This window comes from Oncorhynchus masou, chromosome 1 (genome assembly GCF_036934945.1).
Source record: "Oncorhynchus masou masou isolate Uvic2021 chromosome 1, UVic_Omas_1.1, whole genome shotgun sequence".
NCBI lineage: Eukaryota > Metazoa > Chordata > Actinopteri > Salmoniformes > Salmonidae > Oncorhynchus > Oncorhynchus masou.
The window spans coordinates 18,190,462-18,211,269 of NC_088212.1; the positions used below are offsets into that span (position 1 = coordinate 18,190,462).

The 20,808-nt window shown below is 43.1% G+C and overlaps 1 protein-coding gene across 3 annotated transcripts; it reads left to right on the forward strand.

The window, feature by feature from the left end:
* Nucleotides 1-400: 400 nt before the first annotated feature.
* LOC135523202 (PHD finger protein 19-like) lies at nt 401-20,491 on the forward strand. 3 transcript variants are annotated; one of them, XM_064949943.1, is made up of 15 exons: nt 401-573; nt 1,606-1,827; nt 2,313-2,394; nt 2,985-3,080; nt 3,916-4,010; nt 4,271-4,419; nt 4,565-4,660; nt 4,890-4,958; nt 5,403-5,523; nt 5,658-5,725; nt 6,048-6,194; nt 6,529-6,595; nt 7,199-7,284; nt 15,819-15,914; nt 17,925-20,491. In XM_064949943.1, exons 2-15 carry the CDS (start codon nt 1,639-1,641, stop codon nt 18,265-18,267), a joined length of 1,704 nt encoding a protein of 567 aa, XP_064806015.1. In that variant the 5' UTR covers nt 401-573; nt 1,606-1,638; the 3' UTR covers nt 18,268-20,491. The 3 variants fall into 3 exon arrangements, with proteins under 3 accessions (XP_064806015.1, XP_064806028.1, XP_064806106.1); XM_064949956.1 differs by having other exon boundaries at nt 1,610-1,827; XM_064950034.1 differs by lacking the exon at nt 15,819-15,914.
* The last annotated feature ends 317 nt before the right edge of the window (nt 20,492-20,808 follow it).

The window sequence follows — 20,808 nt, forward strand, 5'->3', positions numbered from 1 at the left end:
ATACACTGTGCAGGCATTTTCTTTACAAAAATGTACAAATATATTATGAGTCTTATGATGATGATGACATATAATGATGATGGTGAAGACGACAATGAAGACGATTATGACATATGATGATGGTGAATAGGGTAGTATAGCTAGTAATACAGTTTTGTGTAATAATCAGCAGTAGTGGTAGGCGGTATTATCAAAGATACTACTATCATTCGCAATGATATGGATATTATCATAATAACTAAAAGTGCTTGAAAATGCTAAATCACTTTTTGGGGGGGGGGGGGGGGGGGGACGTTTAAGGCTCACTAAAAGAAGAAAAATAAATGTTCCTAAGCAGCTAGAGAGCGAAATGTTGAACTTCCTGTATGAAGATGATGATGTGATTATGCTAATTACATAAGGAAAACGTAAATTGATTCGCGGGAAAAAATGAAAAATGGCGACTTGCATAGTTTGAACTTTAGCGCCTGTACACATATTGCAAGAATCGACAACTCCTAGCGAATGGAACGTTACTCAACAGCAGCGACATTATTTCGAGCATTGACCCTGGATTGGAAGTAAACCAAGACGGTAAGAGAAGTCCATATACATATTACAGCTCACTGAATTGGATTTCATTTTTGCATCTCCTCCTACTTTTAATGTCGCAAACTATTGTTATAAAGTGCTCAATCTCATTATTCGGGTATTCATAGATTACATTTAGCAAGCTAAACTAGATGTTCCTTGCATAAATGCATATGCGATACACTACCAAGGGGCAAGTAACATTCGTTTCATTGGTTTGACAGTTGCAGTTTAGCTGGCTAACTAGCAGATATAGCTAGCTAGCTACCAAGCTATATATGGCTGATATAATAACTATAACATGTTTAGACAGCAGACTAGTTAGCGATTAAGAGTTTTGTGAGAAGACATGCAGTCGAGGAGATGCAAAAGTGTGATCAGGTTAGCAAAATAAAATACTTTTAATAATTTATGTTGGCGATATGCCCATCTTATTGACGGGACATAATTTAGCCAATCAACTAGTCTGTAATCAGTTTGATAAATGACATTCGAGAGTCGTTACAGTTTGATAGACTACTTGCTAACTGTTAAAAACGTGCCATGCCACTTTGTAATACTTGTACACGACCAGTTTGACTCGCGCAAGTGCTGCAATTTGCGACTGCGTTGACAAGTCAAATTCAAATGTGATGGCTGGCTGCAGTTGGCTGATGAGTCAGTCCGCTGAGGTATAAAATACCTTGGTCAGACCTGTAGGCTGTGCTGTGATCGACACGCAATAGAACATCCAAATTGAGTCATCAGGCATCAGCCTACATCAGAACAGGGGTGGGGTGTTAAAACAAATATGTTGATGAAGGGCTGGATTTCATGATGCATACATAGGCATATGTCCTATTTTTTTTATTCTTCAGGAAATGCATTTTATGACACCTTAACAATAGTTTTTGTCTATAGTAGGTGCATGTCAATACATTTGATTAAAAAAAGAACACTGACACAACAATGTTCAACCACCACCTCCATAATGTTGTGATCATGAGGACATACAGTTGCTACCTCAATGACAATGTAAAGCCCTGATTCTCCTAGGAAGACTATTAGTGTGGACAGCCCAGCTGCAGCATGTTGCAGTCAGCCTACAGAGATAACTTCTGCAGTGTGGAGCCAGATGAGGTGCTGGAGGCCAAGCATTTACCCCAGAAGAGGGAGAGAGGGCGGAGCTTCACAGACATGGAAAGCAGCGTGACCGTGGGCCAGTATGTACTGTGTCGCTGGTCTGATGGCCTATACTACCTGGGGAAGATCCAGAGAGTAAGTCCCCAGCACAACAGGACATTGTTTTATCAGTTAAATACTGTAGTATACTTCCACACAATGATTTGGAATCATTTTATTTACATAACAATAAGTACACTCTTAGGAGAAAAAAAGGTGCTATAGAACCTAAAATGGTTATTCGGCTGACCCCATAGGAGAACCTTTTGAAGAACCCATTTTGGTTCCAGTGAGGACCTTTTTGGATTCCATTTAGAATTCTTTCCACAGAGGGTTCTATGGGGACAGCCAAATAACCCTTTTTTCTAAGAGTGTACTGTCCAAATACTGCTCTGGAGTATTCACACAAATATGGTGGTTTCTCTGTAGATTTTAGGCACTACAGCAGTAATTTGTGTATTATGACAAATGTAATGTAACACTATTATTGGAAAAGAACTGTAATAAACCTGTCATACACAATTTGCCTCCCACCTCATACTATCTGTTTTCTCATACTATCTGTTTTCACTTCATTCAAGGTGAGTACCTCTAAGCAGAGCTGCTTTGTCACTTTTGAAGATAATTCAAAATTCTGGGTTCTCTGGAAAGACATCCAACATGGTGAGTGAAGAGAAACGGATATATTCATGTTATTGTTGTTGTCTCTGTGTAAAATAAAACAAATGTGTGAATTAGTTTAACTGTCAAACTTACATCCTCAATGAATTTATGTCTGCTGATAATATGGATCTACACCAGACAGGTTCAACATCTCAAAAGCTCTCTCCAAAAGCCATGATTAATGTGTAATCCACTTTCAACAGAATTACACAGCATCCTAACTGGAAATCATTACAGTTTCTTACAGTAGCTCCCTGGACCCTCATGAAGCTCCTTTATTCTGGGCTACATATTCCTCAACACTTTCAATTGGCTTCCCATTACTTAGCCAACACTTGTACTATACAGTAGGCCACTTAAAGGCATATTTAGACACTTCCCTAATGGACTTGACTGTCCTTTAACTCTTCAACTGTCTAAATGACACTTTTCTCAGAAAGGGCCAATTTATGTCAGTAATGCCTCGCAGATGGCTCTTAATTGAATATCTTGCATGTGCTGTTGACATGCTGACATCATGTTGGATGTAGCTGAAGTATAATCATCATTGAATGTACGCTAATGCTATTCTTCTCTCCCAAAACATGCAGCTGGAGTTCCGGGGGAGGAGCCCAAATGCTCAGTCTGTTCCGAAATGGTGCTGGTATCCGACAATGAGATCCTGCTATGTGGAAAATGTGGAATAGGTGAGTCGCTGTAGAGTCTGACGACCCTTAAAGGAGGACGTGGCTACACTCCTCTTTCTTGCACTTATATGCAAGTGGATTGAAGTTCTTTACAGATTGTGATTAAGAAGGGAGGGGATCTCATTGTTCATTGTATACAAGGCTCTATGTGCTTCTATATTTACTTCATGTATTTTAATGCTTTGACACTATCTCTAAAAGCATAAACTATATTTGAACTGTATTAAATTGACTGGAACAACATACAGAACTGAAGAAGGGTACATATGTGGCATAACTACATGTCATCTGCTAAAGGTCATTGAATCTCTGAAAGTGAAACAGTGAACATTTTCAGTTGGACAAAGTGCACAGAAAGCCTCTGTGACTCATAACATCTTTTCAACCCTGTGTACGTTAAACTAAGTACTTTCCATGGGTGTTTGTCTTAAAGAGACAGGTCCCATCTGACATCTACATTTTGTCCATGACAAGGACATGTATTAGGGTGGGGCAATGCAACAGTTGTGCAGGGTCCTGTAGTGTCAGGCTGTAGTGTCTCGTTGGTTTTGTTTCTACTTGGCTCTTAATTAAAGTAATTGATTGCTTTGGGAGTCCACTCCCTCTGGCTTCCCAACATTTGCTGGACAGGATTAAAGCTGGTTGGATGCCCCCTTCAGATCAACATAACATATTGCTGTGTCTCAAAGTACGGCCGGCAATAGCACTTTTTCATGGATCCATCCATTTATTCATGTATTTAACCATTTGTTTATTTTTATTGGGTTTGAGCATTATGTTTATCTATTGGGCCAGCATTATGTTTTCATTGTCCTCCTATCTTTGTTTCTGCCAGGTTACCACCAGCAGTGCCACATGCCACAGGTGGAGAGCTCAATGGTTTTGTCACCATGGTTTTGCAGGAGGTGCATCTTTGTTTTAGCTGTGCGGGTGAGTATTATTGATAGAACAAGCTGCTCTTCAATTGAGCAAGAAACTAATATAACTAATATAATTTTTAATGACTGTTTGTCTAGGGTAGTGTTCAACAGGAAGAAAACGTTTTGAAATGGGAAGGCACTACCTCAACACGTCCAATAAGAACAAAGATTTTTGTTTTCTGTGACCAAACGTTTTGCTACGATGTGTCCGATTGAACGCTGTCCTATAATGCCTAACCATGTTGACGTGGCTGTTTCTCCTTATCACAGAAAGGGGGAGCTCTCAAAAAGGGGCCCATAGCAAAAGCACTGCAGGCCATGAAGCAGGTGCTTACCTACAGCCCAGAAGAGCTGGAATGGGATTCCCAGCACCACACAAATCACCAACAGTGTTATTGCTACTGTGGAGGACCTGGAGAGTGAGTGTGCTGGCTAGACACACTGCAGCATAGCATTTTACATATCCACTCTTTTAGAAAGCAACTGGATTTGATTCAGATACAGCACTCTGTTGCTCATTTAGTAACTCACTTTTCACTAATGGCTGCTCTCCTCCCCTCCCAGGTGGTACTTGAAGATGCTGCAGTGTTTTCGGTGTGAACAGTGGTTCCATGAGGCCTGTATCCAGTGCCTACAGGAGTCCATGATGTTTGGAGATAGGTGTGTGGAATTGTTATCAAACAGAAGAGGTTTTTTTCTGGGGGTTCCCACGGTTAGGACAAATCCTGAGATGTCAGAGGAAATAATTCTAGTCTGGAAAGTGATAGACGTGTCATGGAAGTCGAGGGTATACCGATATGACTGAGGACCATTATGGATTTTTGATTTCCCCTAGAGGCACGTGACTTGTGCTTTCTCCTCCTCTGACCTCTCTGCCTTTCTCTTTCAGGTTTTACTTGTTCATCTGTTCCATGTGTAATAAAGGAGTAGAGTACATCAAGAGACTGGCCCTCCGATGGTAAATGGCTACTATACTCTTCATATCTACCTCTGAGACACACTCTGAGACTCCAGATGTGGTACTCTAATTAAGAACACAATGGGCACTGGTGTCCTATAGTACAGTAGGTAGAGGATGTGTGGCATTATTATGCTCTTGTGCTTATGACAATGTGCTAGTGTAAACTGCCCCTAACATGATTGTTTTGCTGTTAATACACATTGGGGTGCTAGGCAGCACAATATTTGATTAAGAGGACTACATTTACACATCTCGCTAAACCCAACTCCCTATCTGCTAACTCATGGATGTATAATTGAGAGTTGTATCCCTTATGATGTGATATGTGAATGCTGCTGGTGAGGAAAACCGGTTCTGCACCCAATCACTCTAGATACATTACAATCAGTTCTCATCTTATTTCATGGGATTCCCATCAATTGTCTCTGGTTTCTTATCCAGGGTGGATGTGGTGCACTTGGCACTTTACAATCTAGGAGTCCAGAGTAAGAAGAAGTACTTTGAGCTGGAGGAGATCCTCAACTTTGTCAGCAACAACTGGGACCATTTCCAGTTGGGCAAGGTTAGAAACGAAGAAATCGTGTCTGAATTCTGAATAGGAATCCAGATAGGAAATTCAGATTTAATGCTGTCTTGTGAAAAACAGATATTTTTAAAGCAAATTGCATCAGACTGACATTTTAATATTCCCCACAGCTCTCCAATACTCCTCCAACAGAAAGAGGCCAATATCTCCTTGATGCTCTGAACAACTACAAGAGCAAGTAAGACATCTCTCTCCGTTTTATATATATATATACAGTGCCTTGCGAAAGTATTCGGCCCCCTTGAACTTTGCGACCTTTTGCCACATTTCAGGCTTCAAACATAAAGATATAAAACTGTATTTTTTTGTGAAGAATCAACAACAAGTGGGACACAATCATGAAGTGGAACGACATTTATTGGATATTTCAAACTTTTTTAACAAATCAAAAACTGAAAAATTGGGCGTGCAAAATTATTACTTGGCTGAAGGTGTATTTGTTGATATCATACCCCCTCTGCCAGACCATGAACTTGTCACTGCCCTCGTTATTCCTCCAGGTTTCTCTGTGGGAAGGAGATCAAGAAGAGGAAATGCATCTTCCGCCTGAGGACCCGCGTTCCCCCCAACCCTCCCTCTAAACTGTTTCCTGAGAGGGCTCAGAACGAGGGATGGAGAGGACGAAAGAAAGGCACAGGCAGGAACAGGTATTTTGCGTTGTAGTGATAGCAGAAACCTAGTTGAAATACAGTGTATCCAGCTAACTTTCTACAAGACCTCAGTCAGAAAGTGTTGATCATTGGTAAGTGTAATGTTTCCTAGGACCTCCCTCCATTAATTTACCCCTAACAGAGAACAAACATTAAGATGAAAGTTCTCATTTAGTGGTAATGGCTATGTAACAGTTCTACTCAAAGAACTAAAGACTGTGCTGAAAACAATATAATTTTATCAGGGAATTACTGAATGATATTAGGCTGTCAAATTGTCACCCAGTAATCAAATTGTGTGACTAGAAAGTGAAAGTTGTCTCTTCCTCAGCTCTCTCCCTGCAGAGAAGAGGAGGAAGAGAAGATCAAAATGGCTGCTGGAGGACGCCATCCCCAATGTGAGTTCTCTGATTGTCTCAACATCTAACTCCGGTCGTGCCGACCACCTTTTCTACTGTTTCACTGAGCCTGAACTTTGAATAAATCTGCGCTGCTTTTGTTTTTTTCCTACCGCTGATGATTATCTCCTGTTCCTCCTCCTCCATTTTTCTGTGCTCTTTTCCCCCCCTCCATCTCAGACCACTGTCCCTCTTCTAAAAGTCTATCTCCTGTCCGCCATGTACCATGAAGTCCCTGTGTGTCATTGCCCTCATCCCTCTCTCTTCACGGTTCGACTCAAAGGGAATTACTTACAGTTGGCCTCTGAGGCATTTTACTGACAAATCCCTCTGAGCAGTGCCATGTCTGTCTGGTCCCCAGGCACAATGTGCTCTAACAACAAACCTCTGACATTTCCTAGTAATAAAGCTAATACTGCCAGGCAGGAAGGATGAAGGTGCTCAGATGAAAACATAGACAGCAATGGCAATATAGACAGCATGTATAGACAGAACTGATGAGAACAAGGTTGATGATGGGAACAATGTTGTTTATGACTTTTTATGACAATGGTTGAGTACTATAATACCAACAGTGTGTTTGTGTGATGATGTGTTGTGTAGAATGACCTGACCTCCACCTGGAGCACCAACCATCACATGGCCAACATCTTTGACTTCACCTTGGACGAGTTACAAAGTCTCAAAAGGTAAATGTTGTGGATTTTAAGGGCCAGTTTCCCGGACACAGGTTAAGCATAGTCCTGGATTAAGAAGCATGTTCAATGGCATTTCTCTCCATTAAAATGTGTTTTGAATCAAGGTTTAGTCTGTGTCTGGAAAACCAGCTCTAAGAGTGTAAGTTTGAAGACTTTTGTCTGGACATTGCAAACATTTGACATTGACTTCATTGCCATCGATTGAGTGCAGTTATTTTCTGGGCCCTAACAATCTACCCCCATTTACATGCATTTCCCTTTGAAAGACACACTTTTTTTCTGTCAGTCTTTGGTCACCACTGTGATTTTCATCAATGTGCCAAATGATGTGATTTAATTACCTTTTCTTGTAAAGGCTATCAAATAACGGCCTCCCGAGTGGCGCAGTGCTCGCCGTGCCACTAGAGATTCTGGGTTCGAGTCCAGGCTGTGTTGCAGCCGGCCGCGACAGGGAGACCCTTGAGGTGGTGCACAATTGGCCCAGCGTCGTCCGGGTTAGGGGAGGGTTCGGCCGGCAGGGATGTCCTTGTCCCATTGCGCGCTAGCGACTCCAGGGCCGAGACACAATAGCCAGACACAATGGCCAGGTGCACTGTGTTTCCTCCGATACATTGGTGTGGCTGGCCTATGGGTTAAGTGGGCATTGTGCCAAGAGGCAGTGCGGCTTGGTTGGGTTGTGCTTCAGGGGACGCACAGCTCTCGACCTTCGCCTCTCCTGAGGTCCGTACGGGAGTTGCAGCGATGGGACAAGACTAACTACAAATTGGGGAGAAAACAGGGTAAAAATAAATCCATTATCAAATTTTATTGGTCACATACACATTTAGCAGAAGTTATTGCGGGTGTAGTGAAATGCTTGTGTTCCTAGTTCCAACAGTGCAGTAATATCTAACAATACACACATGTAAAAGAAAGGAATTAAGAAATATATAAATATTAGATTGAGCAATGTGGTTGTGGCATTGACAAAAATGTAGCAGAATACAGTATATACATATGAGGTATGTAAACATTATTAAAGTGACTAGGGTTCCATTATTAACGTGACCAGTAATTCCAAGTATATGAATATAAGGCAGCAGCCTCTAAGGTGCAGAGTTGAGTAACTGGGTGGAAGCCGGCTAGTGATGGCTATTTAAGTCTGATTGCTTTGAGATAGAAGCTGTTTTTCAGTCCCAGCTTTGATGCTCCTGTACCGACCTTGCCTTCTGGATGATAGCAGGGTGAACAGGCCGTGGTTCGGGTGGTTGATGTCCTTGATGATCTTTTTGGTCTTCCTGTGACATCGGGTGCTGTAGGTGTTCTGGAGGGCAGGTAGTTTGCCCCTGGTGATGTGTTAGGCAGACTGCACCACCGTCTGGAGAGCCCTGTGTTTGCGGACGGTTAAGGTTGCCGTAACAGTCGGTGATACAGTCCGACAGGATGCTCTCAATTGTGCATCTGTAAAAGTTTGTGAGGGTTTTAGGGGACACCCACATGTATTCAGCCTGAGGTTGAGGAGGCGCTGTTGCGTCTTCTTCTCGACACTGTCTGTGTGGGTGGAACATTTCAGATCGTCAGTGGTGTGTATGCCGAGGAACTTGAAGCTTTCCACCTTCTCCACTGCTGTCGCGTTGATGTGGATGGGGCATACTCCCTCTGCTGTTTCCTGAAGTCCAAGATCAGCTCCTTTTGTTTTGTTTGAGTGAGAGGTTATTTTCCTCTCCCAGGGCCCTCACCTCCCTGTAGGCTGTCTCGTCATTGTTGTGTCGTCTACAAACTTGATGATTGAGTTGGAGGCGTGCGTGACCCCACAGTCATGGGTGAACAGCGAGTAGAGGAGGGGGCTGAGCACGCACCCTTGTGGGGCCCCTGTGTTGAGGATCAGTGAAGTGGAGGTGTTGCTTCCTACCTTCACCACCTTGGGGTGTCCCATCAGGAAGTCCAGGACCCAGATGCACAGGGTGGCGTTCATACCTAGGGCCCCGAGCTTTATGATGAGCTTGGAGGGTACTATGGTGTTGAATGCTGAGCTATAGTCAATGAACAGCATTCTTACATAGGTATTCCTCTTGTCCAGATGAGATTGCATCATCTGTGGATCTATTGGGGTGGTAAGCAAATTGAAGTGGGTCTAGGGTGTCAGGTAAGGTAGAGGTGACATGATCCTTGACTCTCAAAGCACTTCATGATGACAGAAGTGAGTGCTATGGGGCGGTAATCATTTAGTTCAGTTACCTTTGCTTATTTGGGTATAGGAACAATGGTGACCATCTTGAAGCAAGTGGGGACAGCAGACTGGGATAGGGAGAGAGAGAATATGTCCGTAAACACTCCAGCCAGATGGTCTGCGCATGCTCTGAGGACGCGGCTAGAGATGCCGTCTGGACCGGCAGCCTTGCGAGGGTCCATCTAGTACTTGCCATCTAGTACTTCCGGCGCCGACAGAGATGGCCGCCTCGCTTCGCGTTCCTAGGAAACTATATGCAGTTTTTTTTTTTTTTTTACGTGTTATTTCTTACATTAGTACCCCAGGTCATCTTAGGTTTCATTACATACAGTCGAGAAGAACTACTGTATATAAGATCAGCATCAACTCACCATCAGTATGACCAAGAATATGTTTTTTGCGACGCGGATCCTGTGTTCTGCCTTACAAACAGGACAACGGAATGGATCGCATGCAGCGACCCAAAAAAAAACGACTCCGAAAAAGAAGGAAACGAGGCGGTCTTCTGGTCAGACTACGGAGACGGGCACATCGTGCCCCACTTCCCAGCATTCTTCTTGCCAATGTCCAGTCTCTTGACAACAAGGTTGATGAAATCCGAGCAAGGGTAGCATTCCAGAGGGACATCAGAGACTGTAACGTTCTGTGCTTCACGGAAACATGGCTCACTGGAGAGACGCTATCTGAAGCGGTGCAGCCAACGGGTTTCTCCACGCATCGCGCCGACAGAAACAAACACCTTTCTGGTAAGAAGAGGGGTGGGGGCGTATGCCTTATGGCTAACGAGGCATGGTGCGATGAAAGAAACATACAGGAACTCAAATCCTTCTGTTCACCTGATTTAGAATTCCTCACAATCAAATGTAGACCGCATTATCTACCAAGAGAATTCTCTTCGATTATAATCACAGCCGAATATATTCCCCCCAAGCAGACACATCGATGGCTCTGAACGAACTTTATTTAACTCTTTGCAAACTGGAAACCATTTATCCGGAGGCTGCATTCATTGTTGCTGGGGATTTTAACAAGGCTAATCTGAAAACAAGACTCCCTAAATTTTATCAGCATATCGATTGCGCAACCAGGGGTGGAAAAACCTTGGATCACTGTTACTCTAACTTCCGCGACGCATATAAGGCCCTGCCCCGCCCCCCTTTCGAAAAAGCTGACCACGACTCCATTTTGCTGATACAGACAAAAACTAAAAAAAGAAGCTCCCACGCTGAGGTCTGTCCAACGCTGGTCCAACCAAGCTGACTCCACACTCCAAGACTGCTTCCATCACGTGGACTGGGACATGTTTCGTATTGCGTCAGATAACAACATTGACGAATACGCTGATTCGGTGTGCAAGTTCATTAGAACGTGCGTTGAAGATGTCGTTCCCATAGCAACGATTAAAACATTCCCTAACCAGAAACCGTGGATTGATGGCAGCATTCGCGTGAAACTGAAAGCGCGAACCACTGCTTTTAATCAGGGCAAGGTGTCTGGTAACATGACTGAATACAAACAGTGCAGCTATTCCCTCCGTAAGGCTATCAAACAAGTTAAGCGTCAGTACAGAGACAAAGTAGAATCTCAATTCAACGGCTCAGACACAAGAGCCATGTGGCAGGGTCTACAGTCAATCACGGACTACAGGAAGAAATCCAGCCCAGTCACGGACCAGGATGTCTTGCTCCCAGGCAGACTAAATAACTTTTTTGCCCGCTTTGAGGACAATACAATGCCACTGACACGGCCTGCAACGGAAACATGCGGTCTCTCCTTCACTGCAGCCGAGGTGAGAAAAACATTTTAAACGTGTTAACCCTCGCAAGGCTGCAGGCCCAGACGGCATCCCCAGCCGCGCCCTCAGAGCATGCGCAGACCAGCTGGCTGGTGTGTGTACGGACATATTCAATCAATCCCTATACCAGTCTGCTGTTCCCACATGCTTCAAGAGGGCCACCATTGTTCCTGTTCCCAAGAAAGCTAAGGTAACTGAGCTAAACGACTACCGCCCCGTAGCACTCACTTCTGTCATCATGAAGTGCTTTGAGAGACTAGTCAAGGACCATATCACCTCCACCCTACCTGACACCCTAGACCCACTCCAATTTGCTTACCGCCCAAATAGGTCCACAGACGATGCAATCTCAACCACACTGCACACTCCCCTAACCCATCTGGACAAGAGGAATACCTATGTGAGAATGCTGTTCATCGACTACAGCTCGGCATTCAACACCATAGTACCCTCCAAGCTCGTCATCAAGCTCGAGACCCTGGGTCTCGACCCCGCCCTGTGCAACTGGGTACTGGACTTCCTGACGGGCCGCCCCCAGGTGGTGAGGGTATTTAAAAACCTCTCCTCCCCGCTGATCCTCAACACTGGGGCCCCACAAGGGTGCGTTCTGAGCCCTCTCCTGTACTCCCTGTTCACCCACGACTGCGTGGCCACGCACGCCTCCATCTCAATCATCAAGTTTGCGGACGACACAACAGTGGTAGGCTTGATTACCAACAACGACGAGACGGCCTACAGGGAGGAGGTGAGGGCCCTCGGAGTGTTGTGTCAGGAAAATGACCTCACACTCAATGTCAACAAAACTAAGAAGATGATTGTGGACTTCAGGAAACAGCAGAGGGAACACCCCCCTATCCACATCGATGGAACAGTAGTGGAGAGAGTAGCAAGTTTTAAGTTCCTCGGCATACACATCACAGACAAACTGAATTGGTCCACTCACACAGACAGCATCGTGAAGAAGGCGCAGCAGCGCCTCTTCAACCTCAGGAGGCTGAAGAAATTTGGCTTGTCACCAAAAGCACTCACAAACTTCTACAGATGCACAATCGAGAGCATCCTGGCGGGCTGTATCACCGCCTGGTACGGCAACTGCTCCGCCCTCAACCGTAAGGCTCTCCAGAGGGTAGTGAGGTCTGCACAACGCATCACCGGGGGCAAACTACCTGCCCTCCAGGAAACCTACACCACCCAATGTTACAGGAAGTCCATAAAGATCATCAAGGACATCAACCACCCGAGCCACTGCCTGTTCACCCCGCTATCATCCAGAAGGCGAGGTCAGTACAGGTGCATCAAAGCTGGGACCGAGAGACTGAAAAACAGCTTCTATCTCAAGGCCATCAGACTGTTAAACAGCCACCACTAACATTGAGTGGCTGCTGCCAACACACTGACACTGACTCAACTCCAGCCACTTTAATAATGGGAATTGATGGGAAATGATGTAAATATATCACTAGCCACTTTAAACAATGCTACCTTATATAATGTTACTTACCCTACATTATTCATCTCATATGTATACGTATATACTGTACCCTATATCATCTACTGCATCCTTATGTAATACATGTATCACTAGCCACTTTAACTATGCCACTTTGTTTACATACTCATCTCATATGTATATACTGTACTCGATACCATCTACTGTATCTTGCCTATGCTGCTCTGTACCATCACTCATTCATATATCCTTATGTACATATTCTTTATCCCCTTACACTGTGTATAAGACAGTAGTTTAGGAATTGTTAGTTAGATTACTTGTTGGTTATTACTGCATTGTCGGAACTAGAAGCACAAGCATTTCGCTACACTCGCATTAACATCTGCTAACCATGTGTATGTGACAAATAAAATTTGATTTGATTTGGTTAACACGTTTTAAATGTTTTACTCATGTTAGCCACAGAGATGGAGAGCCCACAGTTCTTGGTAGCGGGCTGCGTTGGTGGCACTGTTATCCCCAAAACGGGTGAAGAAGGTGTTTAGCTTGTTCCGGGAGCAAGACATCGGAGTCCGCAAGGTGGCTGTTTTCCCCTGTGTAATCTGTGATTGTCTGTAGACCCTGCCACATACGTCTTGTGTCTGAGCAGTTGAATTGTGACTCCACTTTGTCTCTATTAGGGGTCGACCGATTAATTAGGGCCGATTTCAAGTTTTCATAACAATTGGAAATCTGTATTTTGGGGCGCAGATTGAATTTTTTTAATTCAAATTGGATTTTTTTATACCTTTTATTTAACGAGGCAAGTCAGTGAAGAACACATTCTTATTTTCAATGACGGCCTTGGAACGGTGGGTTAACTGCCTCGTTCAGGGGCAGAAAGACAGATTTTCACATTGTCAGCTCGGGGGATCCAATCTTGCAACCTTACAGTTAACTAGTCCAACGCAATAACAACCTGCCTCTCTCGTTGCACTCCACAAGGATAATGCCTGTTACGCAAATGCAGTAAGCCAACGTAAGTTGCTAGCTAGCATTAAACTTATCTTATAAAAAACAATCAATCATAATCACTAGTTAACTACACATGGTTGATGATATTACTATATATTATCTAGCGTGTCCTGCGTTGCATATAATTTGACGGAGCATACAAGTATCTAAGTATCTGACTGAGCGGTGGTAGGCAGAAGCAGGCGTGTAAACATTCATTCAAACAGCACTTTCGTGCGTTTTGCCAGCAGCTCTTTGATGTGCGTCAAGCATTGCGCTGTTTATGACTTCAAGCCTATCAGCTCCCGAGATGAGGCTGGTGTAACCGAAGTGAAATGGCTTGCTAGTCAGCACGCGCTAATAGCGTTTCAAGCGTCACTTGCTCTGAACCTTCTAGTAGTTATTCCCCTTGCTCTGCATGGGTAACGCTGCTTCGATGGGGGCTGTTGTCGTTGTGTTGCTGGTTCGAGCCCAGGGAGGAGCGAGGAGAGGGACGGAAGCTATACTGTTACACTGGCAATACTAAAGTGCCTATAAGAACATCTAATAGTCAAAGGTTAATGAAATACAAATGGTATAGAGGGAAATAGTCCTATAATTCCTATAATAACTACAACCTAAAACTTCTTACCTGGGAATATTGAAGACTCATTTTAAAAGGAACCACCAGCTTTCATATGTTCTCATGTTCTGAGCAAGGAACTGAAATGTTAGCTTTCTTACATAGCACATATTGCACTTTTACACTCTTCTCCAACACTTTGTTTTTGCATTATTTAAACCAAATTGAATATGTTTCATTATTTACTTGAGGCTAAATATATTTTATTGATGTATTATTATATTAAGTTAAAATAAGTGTTCATTCAGTATTGTTGTAATTGTCATTATTAAAAAAAATCTATATAATAAAAATAAAAATTGGCCGATTAATCGGTGTCGACTTTTTTGGTCCTCCAATAATCGGTATCGGCGTTGAAAAATCATAATCAATCGACCTCTAGTCTCTATACTGACGTTTCTCCTGTTTGATTGTCTTACGGAGGGAATAACTACACCGTTTGTATTCGGCCATGGTATCAGCTCTCGAACAGCGCTGAACAATACAAGAAAGAAAGGCAAACACTTTGGGGAATGTTGACAATCAACAGAGCTTTCTTAGAGGAGACTCAATAGATGGGGACGAGCTGGTGCAACTCCAAAAAGGTGACTAACTCTGTTGGAATGTGAGAAGTGGAATAGGCTCATAGCTGTGTAGCACCTGAACTGAGCTGGAGGATGAAAACGGCTAATGATGATTCTGTGAGAGTAGACTTTGAAGCATTACATTAACGTCCTTCCATTAGCTAGATGTAGTAATTTCACTCACTCACACGCACGCGCACACACCTTTAGCATGCAGGCACTTGTATTATGGGCTCAGAACAGTGACTTGGAATTTGCAGTCACAACGTGAGGGTGAGCAGCCATGGTGATCGTTGATTTTCCTTAGTGAGGTTTGGAATAAAAACAAAGAAAATAGGACTGTCAATGCTAGAGCTTTTCTTTTCCATCCAGGGGCCCTATCAATCTCTGATTATTCTGCCCCATCATTCTGTGATTATTCTGCCCCACCCAGGGGCCCCATCATTCTCTGACTATTCTGCCCCATCCAGGGGCCCCACCATTCTCTGATTATTTTGCCCTATCATTCTCTGATTATTCTGCCCCATCATTCTCTGATTATTCTGCCCCATCATTCTCTGATTATTCTGCCCCATCATTCTCTGATTATTCTGCCCTATCATTCTCTGATTATTCTGCCCCATCATTCTCTGATTATTCTGCCCCATCATTCTCTGATTATTTTGCCCCATCATTCGCTGATTATTCTGCCCCATCATTCGCTGATTATTCTGCCCCATCATTCTCTGATTATTCTGCCCCATCATTCTCTGATTATTCTGCCCCATCATTCGCTGATTATTCTGCCCCATCCAGGGGCTCCATCATTTTTTGATTATTCTGCCCCATCATTTTCTGATTAGCGCCGTAATTCCAGCGTTTGAATGGATCTGTTGTTGTTTACTCCTCAGCACCAGCTCAGGACGGACCTTCAGTCTGGACCTGGACTCCACAGACGCGGCTAGTACCACAGGATCTGCCACCACCAGTGTCTCCTATGACCTCAGGTACAGCACTGTGGTCGCAATGGCCTCTGGTACAGCACTGTGGTCGCCATGGCCTTGGGTACAGTACTGTGGCCGCAATGGCCTCAGGTACAGCACTGTGGTCGCTAAGACTTTTGTTGTTAGAAAGGTAACTCTCACATACATTATCTGTGCACCTTATCCTCTTTGGTGCTCTTTACAGGAAGAGGGCTCTGACCTCAACACCATTCAAGAACCTGCTTGACTGTAGTCCAGGGCCCTTATCCACAAAGTGTCTCAGAATAGGAGTGCTGATCTAGGATCAGGTCCCCACTGTCTACTGTACGTAATCGTATTGATTATGATTTAAAAGGCGAAACTGATTGTAGTGAATACGGACCCAGGTGTTGGCGTCAAAGGGGACTTCCAGGTGAACGAGCAGGTTGCGTGATCAATGTGATGATCAGTCTCCCTCCCTCTTCCCCCAGCTGTTTCTCACTCATTTGTTCTTTTAGTTTTTTTGGCTCAACCGTGTGTAGTGTGGTGCAAACCGATCGATAAGACCCCTGACTCTAAACGCTGCAGCCCAGGATGTCAGATGAGCTTTTCTCTCTGCCTTTCCAAGCTCTTGAACATGTTCCTATGTGAGAAGTTGCAGAGAGACAAGCGTGTTTGACATCACACAAGAAGTATGATTTGAGGTCTTGGACAATTAATGCAGTTGACTCCTGTACATCTTCCAATATTTGCTTATAGTCGTCTTGGTTGGAACTAAGCAACTCAATATATCCACATTGACAAACCCAACATTGTTTGAACATTGTGAATCCCCCCCTTTTTGGGAACACCCCTGGGCTCTAACTGACTGACTTTATTTTGCGACATTCTCGGTTCTGGCTCCTCCTCTCACAAGAAGGGGGGTTCTGAAGTTTGACATTCGGAGTGTGTTGACATTTTATGGTGGGTTTTTTTGGAAACTTTTTGTTGTTGCTCTTTGCCTTTACTGTATTTTAGTTCCATGGCTGAAACTCCTACTAATGGGGTGACCGTGGTGCTTCCGACGTCTCCTGTGGCTCAGAGAGAGGGGATTGATTGTTATGATGATGTTTACGCTGATGTAACTGCCCTGCCTGTCTCCAAGCTGGTGCTCTGCCTTGACACACACACACTGTCCTAAGAGATGAAAGCAGTGTGTGTGTGTGTGTGTGTGGCTAGAGACGGGCCTCATCATTTCATGTCCCTATTCCCAGATACCCCAGATATTTCATCCCTCTGTTTTAGTCTGTTTATTTTTAAATATGGCTTCTGCTCATTAACATCTCTGTCTGATACTCTAGAGAGGCCATGTTGGGGAAATAAGAGGCGTGTGGTGTGTTTGTGGAGACAGAGTGATTCCGTGGGGCGACAGAGCTTGTGCCCCCGCTGTGCCCTTCTCTCTCACTGTGGTTCAGATCAAACATACCAGTTTAGCATCTGCCTCTCCTCCACTCCCTCTCTTGCTGGCTCCCGTTGGCTAGGATGTGTCAATGTAATGAGATGTTGAGTTAACTGACAGTCAACTTGGTATCGGAAAAGAGGACGTCATCTGATTTGGGAATCCACCTATCTAAGCCTAGTGTATTTTTTTAATAGAAACAGAAATGTTTCCATCTGTTTAGTCTTCTTCAGACTGTTTTTAAGGGGGATGTATAAAAGCAGCACCGACAGTCATAGGGCATGAAAACCACAGACCGATGGAAAGGGTATATAGCGGACCACAGCTACCCCTGGTGGCTGATTGAAGTCATGTTTGTAGTTGGACTGGGTGTGCAATGTCCAGTTGCCATTTTTTTGTTGTTGACTCTACAAAGGTATGTCTGGTGGCACAGCAAAGCAGTCAATTCAGGAAACCGTTGTTGCGTTTGTTTCAATAGGTTGCTGATATTAGGGTCATGTTCATTTGGCACCAAACAGACTGACTGGACTTGTCCAATAAGAAATGTTCATTTTGCAAAACATTTCCATAAATGCTTTGCTGCATGCCCTAATTAATGTTTTTCTAACCTGTTGCAGGAAGAATGTTGGCAGCCGTAAGAGGAAGCTGCCCACCTCAAACTACACGGTGCTGGCCACTAAGAAGGAGGTGGTGGAGAACGAGCTGAGCCCTATGGAGCAGAGCCTGCCGGGAGAGGAGACGGCCTCCGTGATGCTGGACAACGCCATCGACAGCCACACCTTCGACAGCATCAGCGAGGACGACTCATCCCTCTCCCACCTCAAGTCCTCCATCACCAACTACTTTGGGGCGGCAGGGCGGCTTACCTGTGGAGAGAAGTACCAGGTGCTGGCCCGCCGGGTCACTCTGGAGGGGAAGGTGCAGTATCTGGTGGAGTGGGAGGGCACCACGCCCTACTGACCTGGCCAACCAGACAGGCTGTTTTCAGTTAGGTGTTGCAGAGAAGGGGGGAATAAACGGCAAGATCAGCCTAGCAAGGCCTACCTAGTTGTACTCATTTAATTGTTTCATGTTGCTTTCTCTTGTGCTACAGTACTATTTCAGTATATATGACAAGTAAAAATGGTTGTTCTCTTCCACCATAGCTAAGGTTTTTATTATTTAATTTGTAATTCAACCGGAATGTATTGAACAGAAACGTAAAGATTGAGTATGTTTTTTTTATTTTTATAGAGACATTGTCTGTTTGGTAGCGTCCTCAAGAATTTTCAACTGTAACACACCCTGAAAAATAGTCCCATGGGGCACAGATGTAAATTCAACGGCTATTCCACGTTATTTCGTTGATTCAACCAATGTGTGCCTGTTGGGGTTTGCCTTGGTCTTCACCGGATGATAGTTTGAGTAGAAGATTTGTGATGGTACTGTAAAGGTAACGTGAGATATGGTACCGGGGTCCAAAAAATAACAATACCACTGATTCTAAAGGATGGCAGCAAAACTGTTGAAAGAGCACTGCTAAAATGGTCTGTCAGTGTCCCTAAATTCAATTCAGACAACTTCCAATAATATTCTGCTCTACTAATAGTTTTTCAGTGTTTTTTTTACCTTATGTTTTGAATTGTTTCTCTTAACAGCAATATGCCATATCCAAGCAACATTTAATATGCCATATCCAAGCAACATTTAACTTGTAGCAAGTTATACCTTTGTCATTGTTGTGCCTCTCCACTGATCAATGAAACCGCAGTTTAACAGCTTTATCTACGCAGTACTGTAATGCCAAGTCTAAAAGCTGAGTAACAAACACATGTTTTTATGAATTATCATTTAGCAGTCAGTTTATACTTGGTCCTTTAATTTTCAAATGTGTTTCGAGAGAGTTTTTCCGGATGGTTAGTGGGACAAGAGACCAAAGCAAATACTACAAGCATTTCTGATAGTGTTCCTGGTTTTCCTTTCATCTCTAGTGGTTTATGCTGACATAGGTAGTTTGGCTTACGTAGATGCAAAACTGTTGTATTTAATGGAAATTCAAGGTAGAGGATGGAGAACTTATTTTAACATAGTACTTTTAGACACTGTAAGATCTTTTTTGACATTTGAAATATAGAAAGTTAGAATGAGAATATTCCTTTAGTCATGGACTTTAAGGGGGAGTCTTGGTCTATGCTCTTACAATATCCAAAGATGACTTTATATATTACTCTCCCACCTATAGATATTTCTGTTTCCTCAAGACATGTATTTGTTTTGTTCCAGACTTGGATATCTTTTCGCTGACAGTGAAACCTTGGGCTGTGTACATTAGGGCACTCAGTGGGGGGAGAGAGAATTTAGCGGAAAACAAAAATGAGCATTTAGGCCTATTTATTTGACACGCCCAGGTAATCCCTCCGTTTCGTTTAGATTTCTTCTGATTGTGCTTAATGAACAGGATACAGAACCTTTCGACCTTGATAAATATGATTCGATATGAGTACGTCAGTACATCATGAAAGATAAATGACGCTTTCCTATTAACATTTCTGTTAATGTACATCACCCTCTTTACGTCATTGCACTATTGACACATCTTAAACTATGCAAGTATGTTTTTTTTTTTAAATTGATGTTACTAAATAACCAAATATTATTTACAATATAGTTTTAATTGATTATTATGTAAATTTGTGATCAGAAGTCACATGCTATATATGCGTTATATTATTAATAAGCAAAGTTTTAAGCTACTTGTAATATGTTTCCCCTTTAGCATTTTGCAACTGTTTTATGCACTTACTTTCCTTCAAATTACAGTATGACTGTATTCACTCACAGTTTATATTATGAGTAGGTTCATATCTATCCTACGGAGTTTCCATTTTATGGATGATTCTTGAATAGTGACACATCAATGGTAAACTGTGTGCAGCATAAAAGTTTGACTTTAGTTGTATTTTAAATCAAATAAAATGCATCTTTAAACATGAATGACTGTATAATAGTTGTTTTGCCATGTTACATGCCCAGAGCTGTGTATATAGAGAACTTCCTGTGTACTGTACATTTACCCCTATTTCCTATGCTTGTTAGAAATGTTAACTGTTACATCTCTCAGCGGGCATTACGCATCCTTATTTGTCATTCATTAAACTTTTATTTGGTCTTTCGAATTGTAATAAAAATCATTTGAGATGCCTTACTGTATGTACAGGACACATGGTATACACCATCCAATGAAATGCTTACTTGCAGGTTCCTTTTTGACAATGCAACAATAAAAAATCATACAACCAAGTAAATGGCTCAGTAGAATAGAATAAATATTTTAGCATCAACTTATGATATAGGAAGGCCATTATTTTGGGGAAAGGGATTGGGGGGGGGAAAGTGTTGACATTGTCCAGTATTTAGCAATAAATGAGTCTGGTAGCAGCAGTTGTGATGTGTGAAGCATGAATGTATAGGCTGTGTTTAGACAAGCAACCCAATTCTGATTTAAAAAAATGTCACATTGGT

Excerpts from the sequence above, each read along its gene's own strand:
- LOC135523202 (XM_064949943.1), top strand. The coding sequence starts at position 1,639 with ATGTTGCAGTCAGCCTACAGAGATAACTTCTGCAGTGTGGAGCCAGAT. Across the intron at positions 5,524-5,657 it reads ACCATTTCCAGTTGGGCAAG|CTCTCCAATACTCCTCCAAC; the intron begins GTTAGAAACGAA and ends TATTCCCCACAG. Across the intron at positions 5,726-6,047 it reads CTGAACAACTACAAGAGCAA|GTTTCTCTGTGGGAAGGAGA; the intron begins GTAAGACATCTC and ends TTATTCCTCCAG.